Here is a 9,296-nt window from a genome sequence, read left to right on the forward strand (position 1 = left end):
GGCAAAAACCAAACTGAGGAAATTCTCTTATGACAAACAAATAAACAATTCCATCTGACTTCACGTCTGTACATGGCACGAACCGGTGACGACATATTTTTTAAAGCAATAAGACAACGATGTTTCCACTAAACAATGTACTGAATGTAGTAGTTACACTTGTCCCATATTCTTTAAATTTAAAAATTATTCATCATCACCATATTGTAGAATAAAAAAAGAATAGACAAAAATATTAAAGGAACAGTGAAACCGCCGCCCCCGGTCACCAGGTCACACACCTCCACCGAAACGAATCGCGTCTTTTGCTCTCCCCCCACTCGCGGCGCACGTCGGGCAGCCAAAAAGTCCAAAGGCGCGTCACCTATTCCCTGCCCGAACTACCCTTTGACCTGCCCGCTTAGCTGTAATCGACCGCCCAAAAGAAAAAAAAAAAGGAAAAAAAGAAAAAAGAAAAAGGGGCGACTTTCTTCCTTCGCGATTTTCTACCTTCGTTCAGCTGTACGTGCAAGCCTTGGCCAGCGAGATCGCCACGTTGAGCTTGTTCGGATCGAAGGTGACGGAGCAATCGATCTTCTTGGAGAATTTGGGCTTGACCAGCTTCCCCAGGACGTACGCCTTGGATCGGACCACGAAGCTCAGGGTGAGGGGCACCGGCGAGGTCGGCTTGTCCGACGAGGTGCTCAGCCCAGATCCGCTCCCGTACAGCGGGATCTGGTCGCTGATCACCGACACCGACGCCACCCTCTGGCTCTTCCTCCCCTGGTAGAACTTCTTCAGCTGCGAGAAACCCAGTTGAAAAACGATCGAAATTAATTGCCATAAATAAACATGGTGGAAATCTCGTGAATTTCGGGTGGGGGGTTCGCCCTTACTGTTCCGGAGGCGATGGTGAGCTGAGTGTAGGAGAGATCGACGGGCGTCGCGGTGACGTGGACGCCGAAGAACGTGCCGGTGTTGCGGTAAGTGAACTTGACCGTGGAGTTCACGGTGATCATGTCCGTCGCGACTCCGGTGCCGTCCGATCCGGCCTGGATCTTGAATTGCTCGAAGGTGATGCTCTGCAAAAACCCAAGAAAGGAATTCGATCAGTTGCCGACTTCGCACGCAATTCACTCGTAAAAAAACGAGACTCGAGTAATCCTCGGACTTCTACACCAATGCTCCAAAACCCACAAATGAGAAAAGGGAAATGTCGTTAAGCCTAGGAATGGGAGTGTTCGTACCCTCATGGTGATCCTGGGCTTCTGGTTCTTGCTGGCCCCCCAGAGGATGAGGGAGAAGAAGGAGAAGAGGATGAAGAACCCGAGCACGAAGGCGAGGTAGTAGCACCGGCGGGGCAGGCCCCGCGCGCGGTCCTCCTCCTCGAGGAGCCCCTCCTCCTCGATGACGGCGCACTCCTTCCGGCCGCCGCCGCCGCCCTTCCGGCCGCCGCCGCGGGAGCCATCGTTGGGGGAGATCTTGCGGGATCCGGGCTTGAGGGAGCCGGAGAAGCGGCTGGAGGAGGACTGGCGGGAGTGGCGGCCGACGGAGGAGTGGGAGTGGGGCGGGGATGCGGTGGGGCTGAGGGCCGGGGTGGAGTGGAAGGACGTGGTGGTCTTCTCGCCGTCGTGGGAGTCGCGGGAGGGGCTCTGGACGTAGTAGACGGGGCGGCGCGGGGACCGGGTTGGGGACGATGGGGCGATGCTGGTCACCTCGGAATCCGTCTTGGCGTGCATCTTGGGCAGGCAGGCGTCGTGTCGGTCGACAAGCTGCTCCTCCTCTCTCTCTCTCTCTCTCTCCCTCACTAGTTCAGGCCCAGTGTGGCAATGGCAATGTGGACGGAAGGAAGGCCACCACTTTAACGTGATGGAGCTTTTGTCAAACGGGGTGCGGGCATTAAAATACGAAACGAGATTGGAATAATTGTGGCTTGAGTGGCGGAGTTTTTTGCTGTTCTGGGGAAGAGGAAAGTGGGAGGAAATGGAGTGAGGAAGGGGCTGGTCGTTCCGACAGCAATGTTACAGTTGGCACCGTCGGGGAGGCATCTATAATTGAGTGTGGCGCGCCACATGGGAGGCGAGATGGTTTGCCCCCCCACGGCTCCCAAATTAAATAAAGTTGGCGCTTTTTAATTTATTATTGTTGGCTTTCCTACTAAATTAGCTCGTGCCCGAGTTCGGTTTTTTCTTTATGAGATTCCGTGGACTCTCCTTCGCTTTGTTACGGCCGGATCGGGAGGAAATTGCTTTTTGGGTTTTTGATTGCTCGAGAGTCATGTGAGTTAATCCGATGTGCCTCGTTGAGGTCGTTTTCATACTAATTACTAGGATTAGAATTTCATAGCATGAATTTGCCATGATCATTTCTCCACATGATGAGAGCGTGGTACTTGGTGATTTTGATAGTTTTTTTTTTTTTTTTTAAACTGAAAAAGGAATCCGCACTTGTTGTCCCTCCTATCTCCTCTCCCTCTCCTCTTCCCGTGCCCAATCCCAACCCCCGACAATAGCTGCGTCTAGCCACTATCATTTGAGGCAAACACCACCACGAACCAAGTTCTGTTTCTCTCTCACTGCACACGTAGTAGAGAGATGTCAATTGACTGCGGTTGCCACGATATCTTTAGAGATATATTTATGAGATTTGGTATATTTCTCTTAATTTGTCCGGATTGATTATATTTGATATTTGAGATAAATGTACTGAAAATTCTAAAAATTATTATGAATGTGCAATTGAACCTTAGAACTTACAAATAATGAAATAATAGTTGTTATTTTTATACAAAATAAATATACCCATGAAGATTTTCTATAAAACTTTAGTCTCCCGCATACTTGTGAGAAAATAGTCATTCTATTGAGTATCACGTATTATGTGCATATAAAAACATGTTGTATTATAGCCATGTAAAATTATGTCATCTTTTGGTTGCTCTATACCTTTCCATTAGCTGAATAATGATATAATATGTCAATTACCATATATTTACCAAAGGTATGATTGCATTATATCATATCACATAAAAAAAAAATACTGATCATTTCGATTTGTTATCAGATAGTATGAAACATTAACATAATTTAATTGTTAGAAAAAATATTTTTATGAAATAATTACGATTAAAATATGTATAATTTTATGTGAATTCTACTACTAATGTAAATTCACAGCAACGACTTTTTTTTTTGTTGGTAAAAACAACATTATAAGTAATGCCAACTTTATTCACATAATTTTAAGAAACATAACTATACATATCCGTATGTATCGCATACTGTTTAATTTCCATTCAGTATATTCTTAACACTAACAGAGTTTTAGAGTAAAAGATAAATCTCTATTCTGGTTTTCACATTTTCATCTTTTAATTTCATTGAGCCCGATATTTACGGGAATTTGAAACCTGGGCCCGAAAATTAGAGCCCATTCCAGAAGTGAAAGTATAAAGAGGCCGCCCAAATGCCTACACGAAAACCAAACAAAGCCCATGCACATTTCCCTATCTATCTCCTCGCCAACCCTTCTGCCTCCGCCGGAGATCCAGCCCCGTCGCTCACCCCCGCCCACAAGCTGTCGATGTCCCTTGAACCCTGCCGCCATCACTTCCGGCAATTGCCGGGGTCGTCAGCCAACGAAAGTCCCATTCTTTGCCCCCCTTCATCAAACAAAGTTAGTAACTCGAATCAAAATTAGTTATTCAGAAATAATTAGTAATTTAGTTAGAGAAAAGTAGGTGAAAAAACTTCTAAGTATAGATGGTAATTTTTATGAAGAGTTGATAAGTTTAAGGTGTTGATAAGTGAAGCATTTTGTAAGCGGTCAAAAAACTTCAAAATCGAACAAACAAATGAACAATGGTAAGAAAATCAAATGAGGGTCGGTGACCCCATACTAGCTAGGGAGTATTACAATAGGAGAAAGTTGGTAAGTCACTTGTACAAATAGTCAGCAAATGTAAGGTGTTGCTACTAACCAACACAAGTAAAAGTTGGTAACTTCTTGAGGGAGCCGAAATGTCGGGCTTGAGGACAACCGGACAACTCGGGGATGGACCATGGGAGCTATGGCTCGTTATGCTCGGAGCAGGCTTGCTACAGTACCGATCAGCGTTCTCCGAAATTGAATGCTTGCTGTTGGCTCAGACGAGTTCTTGATGGTTTCGCCATCTGCAGGATTCAAAAAGATTGCCGGGAATGAGCTCTGGATGAAGAACTCGAGGTGAGAGCTGTTTGTCTTGAACCCTCCGCCAGCAACTTTTGCTCCTCGGACATGGTCGATCTGGTCGCTTATGATGTCACTCTTGTCCTCGCACACGGCAACGTTCGTGTGACTGATCTCGTTCGATTGGATTGAATTTGTTGCACGCGTCCGCAAAAACAATTGGAGATTCACTCAAGGATGGGTTGCCTGGAAAGAGATTCAAGCTGAGAGTAATAGTTCCTCCAAAATCACGGTCCATGTCGCCACCGGCGGAGACAGTTGTGACCCAGGGAGTCCCCTTGTGCAGGGTCTCGAGGAAAGACCCCTCGCCGGCGCTTGAGGCCAAGTGCTTCCAATGAGAAAGCGTGATGTTCGGCGGAGAGAGGAATTTCGTAGCTCACGTTAGGTTGCGATGGGCGCACATCGACAAATCAGGGGGGCTTTCATGGCTGCTCTTTTATGTTTGTACTTTTTTTAATCAATAGAGCCAAAAAGTGATTTCTTGTGTTTACGTTGATTAACTATTTCCAACGAGCCACATTGGCCAATAGATAATAATTAATGTCACGTTAGATTTTTTGACAAGACAAATCACTGATGTCACTCAAATGAACAATTTTTAATAATTAAAGCAATTAAGTGAACGAAAAATGTGATTATGATATAACCACAATAAAGATAAACACTGTATAAAAATTATGGCATTTATAGTAATCTTATCCCAGTGAATTCTCTCACAAACTCATGAGTTAACTTCTTCTCTTTCATGAGTAACAAAAACCATCTTTCAATAATGATCTCTTATGGCAGGTTGTCTCATCATGTTTGGTGGGCAATAATTTGGGATTTGCTGGGGTAAACTTGCATGGAGAATTCACCATCCGTACTTCAATTCCAACAATACGAACCCTTTTGCGATGCTGAAAATGGAAACGAGCTGCGCAAAATGCCACTCTGTTTTGTGATGAGAAGCAAACTCAAGAATCTCATCGTTCACTAATTCGGACAATCTTCAGTCCTAAAGCCAAAGTAACTTATGGTCTTTGAAACTTCGTTATGCTTGTCTTGTTCTTGATGATTGAAGTGCAATGGGTGGATATGGGACTTCGGATACTCACATAGTCACATGCAACTATCGTACAGATTGCAAAGCTGGCTTTTTGTTGTTTAGCAAGTAAGATGTGTGGTATGATTTGGACATCATATCCACTTCCAAGCTTCTTCCAAGTTTCACGTACCCAAAGGAAGTTGGTCTATTACATTCTAGAAAAATTAATTCGAAAAAGGAAAAAGAGATAAAGAAGATATCTTCGCCTACTGCTGCCAAACCAGAAAAAAAATTCAAGTTCTGGACGTCAATGCCTCCGAGCTCAGGCTCGTCGCCACAATGGGACTTTTGACCACATACTTGCCACCTTTATCCATCCAACTCACAGAACCGAACATCAGCTTCTGATTCATCTGTTTTGGTCCTTCTATCGTCAGCTTATACCTCAGCTTCTCATACTTCTCTTTGAACGTCAATTTATCCGGCTTGACATTAATCTTGTATCCCTCCATCGGAGTCACTTTCGCGACATAGGTTGATGGCCCGTCTCCCACATTAGTCACCGTCCGGAAGAATTCTTGTGCTGTCGGAGAGACCAAGCTGTTTGAACTAAAGAAGGCAATGAACGAAGGGTAGTTAAGGTCCAGTGATGAGTCTGAACAATTGTAGGAAGATGATCTGGTGACGATTTGAATTTGCTTCGACGTGTAATTCATCGCGCACATGAGGTCGACGTAGTCTTGGGGGGTCACATCGTATATGAGTCCGGGGTCTAACGCCTTGTTTGGATTGACGTGGCCAGCTCCCATTGCTAGAGGGCTCGCTGGTTCGAAGCCACTCCCAGAGTCTTTGATAGGGGCATTTGTGCTATCCGTTGAATACGATGTAGTCATCATGGCAGACCGGATGGCTGCAGGGCTCCACTCCGGGTGTGCTCCTCTTAGGAGCGCGGCCACTCCGGCAATGTGCGGGCACGACATCGATGTCCCTGACAAAAGGTTGAAGTTGCTAAATAGTTCATGTGAGTTCACCACACTTACTGGATTTTTTTGAGGCCACCCAGCCAGGATCTTTGAGCCAGGAGCCAAAATGTCGGGCTTGAGGACGACTGGACAACTTGGGGATGGGCCACGAGAGCTGTAGCTTGCTACGCTTGGAGCAGGCTTGCTACGGATTAGTGTTTTCCGAAATTGAATACTTGCTGTTGGCTCAGACGAATTCTTGATGTAGGCTTTGATGGTTTCGCCATCTGTAGGATTCAAAAAGATTGCTGGGAATGAGCTCCGGATGAAGAAATTGAGGTCAGAGCTGCTTGTTATGAACACTCCACCAGCAACTTTTGCTAGTTGGACATTTTCAACCTGGTCGCTGAAAATGTCACTCCAGTCGTCGCACACGACAATGTTCGTGGGACTGATCTTGCTCAATATTGTATGGTTGCACGTATCCGCAAAAACAACTGGAGATTCACCCAAGGATGGGTCGCCTGGAAAGAGAGTCGAGCCTGCAATCGAAATACCGCTGCCAAGGGTAATAGTTCCTCCAAAATCACGGTCCATGTCTCCAGCGGCGACAGTTATGACCCAGGGAGTCCCATTGTGCAGGGTCTGGAGCAAAGGCCCCTCATTTCCCGCTGACGTCGATACAAAGATCCCTTTCTCCATGGCTGCATATGTGGCGATCGCAATTAGGTCTTCATACAATGGAACGCCATTCAGGCCAAATGACAAGGACAAGACATCGACACCATCAATAATTGCCTGATCAATTGCAGCAATAACATCTGCAGAATACGGGCTTTCGACCCACAGGGCCTTGTACATGGCCACTCGAGACCGTGGAGCCACACCTGTTGCAGTTCCTGGAGCATAGCCAAAGAAAGATGCTCCCTTGACGTAGTTTCCAGCAGCCGTGGTGGATGTGTGCGTGCCATGTCCCTCAGTGTCACGCGTAGAGTTCATGGACAAGGTAACGTTGGGATATTTTGCTATCAGTGCCTTGTTGAAGAACCGGGCTCCTATGAGCTTTCTATTGCACATCGAAGCATTGAATTGGGTACCAACCTCGCATTCGCCTTTCCATTTGGATGGAATTGCAGTCATTCCGTCATCGTTGAAGCTCGGGCTTTCCGGCCAAACGCCCGTATCCACAAGCCCAATTATGATATCCTTGCCGTAATCTGAGGTAGGCCATGCCCCGGCATTAGAATTTAGGCCAAGAAATTGGGTCGAGTGAGTTGTGTCAGCTTTAACTGGCAAATCCTTCAGGGAAGAGACGTACCCTGGGCGCTTCTTAAGGGCCTCCAGCTCGCTAGGAGAGAGACTAGCACTGAAACCCTGAATGACATGAGTGTAGCTGTAGATGAGCCTGGAAGTGGATGCGGCACTAGCTCTGGCTCTAACATTAGGACTAGGACTTTGTGCTAGTGATGAGACAGTGGCCAAGTACCAGCTATGGTGGTCAGAGAAGGCTTTGGGCATGAAGGATGAGTCCATGTGGATTATATAATTGTCGGATTGCTCCAAAGTCGGAACGAAGCAGAGGATAATCAGGGCTAGGACCCCTGTCACGAAGGAATGAACAAAAACGGCCATGACGAGCAATTGAAGGGAGATGATTTCAAAACAGAGCGGAAGCTTGCACCTTCATATAGGGAACGAGAAGTATGGGAGGCTCAAGAGAGAACCTCGACACACTTCATTCTCTCAACTTGTCAATTGGTATCTTCATACATTTAGTGACTCAAGGTGGAGTGGACCCTGTTATCAATGATCTGTTCCCATCTCCTATGGACTCATTCCAACCCAAGGGAAAAGAGGAAGGCTAACGGACGAAAAAGGAAGGAGAAGTATCAGACTGTACTCGTACCTCCTCACGTTTTTCTTTCTTTGCCCCTCAACTGTGAGATTGATGATAGAAAAGAAATCAAGTGGGAACACTTTCTTTTGGATTGCTGAATAGGAAAGTGGAAGGCCAATAAGCTAATCAAAACATAAGGGAGGTATGCAATTATCTCTCACTTTGACTATGACATGTGCATAAAAAAACATTTGGAATCCAGCGCATGATTTTTGGTTGATTCTTATAACTTTTGAGTAATTTCTTATAACTTTTGAGTGATTTTAGTGGGTGCGTGTGTGCGCGCATATTACAAAGTCATCATATTTCAATTTGAATCAATCTCTCTGGTTCATATGCCTTCAAGCTGGAATGCTTTCTTTTGCCTCGGCGATCAACCATGCACGGACTCGAGAAAGAAAGCCATACCACGAAGGTTATTCTGATCGTTGGATATGGGTCCAAAACGAATGGGACACATTGCCTCAACATCGATCAGGACAAGGACGTACTGATCCCTCCTCCCATTTTTGGCCCTCCATGTGCTCAACGATTGGATCACTCGTAGATTGGGTTTTAGGATGACTCGGGAACACATGTATACAGACATTTCAATGGATATTTCGTTTCCTTAATGGAGAAATAAATAAAGAACAAGTATTGACTTATCAAATTTAAGAGATTTTGTTGAGTTCTAGTGGAATCTCCTAAATCTCAATAATCTTCCAAAATGTTTGTCGCGACCTAAATTTTTACTACCTAAAATTAGGCTAATGAATTACTAAGTCTAACTTAACCCGGGCTCTCCTAAACTCATCACAATTCGTGACTTGAGTTCAAATATCTAAAATACAAAGATATCTATGTCGATTAGATAAAAAATAATGAGAGAATTATTTTACTTTTACGAACTAGAAATTTTGGGTACAGAGACTTGATTACATTAGATTTCTCTAATGTCTTTTCGGTACATTTCTTTTTTATTTTGAAAAAATATTTGGCAAACAGCTTGAATTGATTTTAAGCTATTTCCTTAACATGAGAAGCGATCATACGGATTAACACCCAAAAAAGTAATGAATAAATTACAAAAATTATCTTGTAGTAACGAAAGTATCTGCGTTGTTAAATCAGAATTCACATTATCAACCCTAGATATGATTTCTAATTAACACACAATTCATTTTTCTTTTCAATTATAAAATGAGAATCATCATTTATACAA

At 44.7% G+C, this 9,296-nt stretch overlaps 2 protein-coding genes across 3 annotated transcripts; both read right to left on the reverse strand.

Annotated features, from left to right (window-relative positions):
- LOC104447885 lies at window positions 1-2,062 on the reverse strand. The gene is made up of 3 exons (XM_010061618.3): window positions 1,227-2,062; window positions 876-1,061; window positions 1-780 (listed from the first exon to the last, which is right to left on the reverse strand). The coding sequence occupies exons 1-3, from the start codon at window positions 1,716-1,718 to the stop codon at window positions 496-498; spliced, it is 963 nt and encodes a 320-aa protein (XP_010059920.1). The 5' UTR covers window positions 1,719-2,062; the 3' UTR covers window positions 1-495.
- A 3,265-nt stretch (window positions 2,063-5,327) lies between these two features.
- On the reverse strand, window positions 5,328-8,071 carry LOC104447884 (subtilisin-like protease SBT3). Of its 2 annotated transcripts, XM_018875223.2 has the most exons (2): window positions 7,514-7,781; window positions 5,328-7,412 (listed from the first exon to the last, which is right to left on the reverse strand). In XM_018875223.2, the coding sequence occupies exons 1-2, from the start codon at window positions 7,635-7,637 to the stop codon at window positions 5,527-5,529; spliced, it is 2,010 nt and encodes a 669-aa protein (XP_018730768.2). In that variant the 5' UTR covers window positions 7,638-7,781; the 3' UTR covers window positions 5,328-5,526. The 2 variants fall into 2 exon arrangements, with proteins under 2 accessions (XP_018730768.2, XP_010059919.2); XM_010061617.3 differs by having other exon boundaries at window positions 5,328-8,071.
- Window positions 8,072-9,296: the final 1,225 nt, after the last annotated feature.

The sequence above is a fragment of the Eucalyptus grandis genome, chromosome 6 (assembly GCF_016545825.1).
Source record: "Eucalyptus grandis isolate ANBG69807.140 chromosome 6, ASM1654582v1, whole genome shotgun sequence".
In the NCBI taxonomy this organism is placed as follows: Eukaryota; Viridiplantae; Streptophyta; class Magnoliopsida; order Myrtales; family Myrtaceae; genus Eucalyptus; species Eucalyptus grandis.

Coding starts and splice junctions, on each gene's coding strand:
- LOC104447885 (XM_010061618.3), bottom strand. CDS start 1,718: ATGCACGCCAAGACGGATTCCGAGGTGACCAGCATCGCCCCATCGTCC. Junction 1,062..1,226: donor AGCCCAGGATCACCATGAGG/GTACGAACACTC, acceptor GGGTTTTTGCAG/AGCATCACCTTCGAGCAATT. Junction 781..875: donor TCACCATCGCCTCCGGAACA/GTAAGGGCGAAC, acceptor GGTTTCTCGCAG/CTGAAGAAGTTCTACCAGGG.
- LOC104447884 (XM_010061617.3), bottom strand. CDS start 7,827: ATGGCCGTTTTTGTTCATTCCTTCGTGACAGGGGTCCTAGCCCTGATT.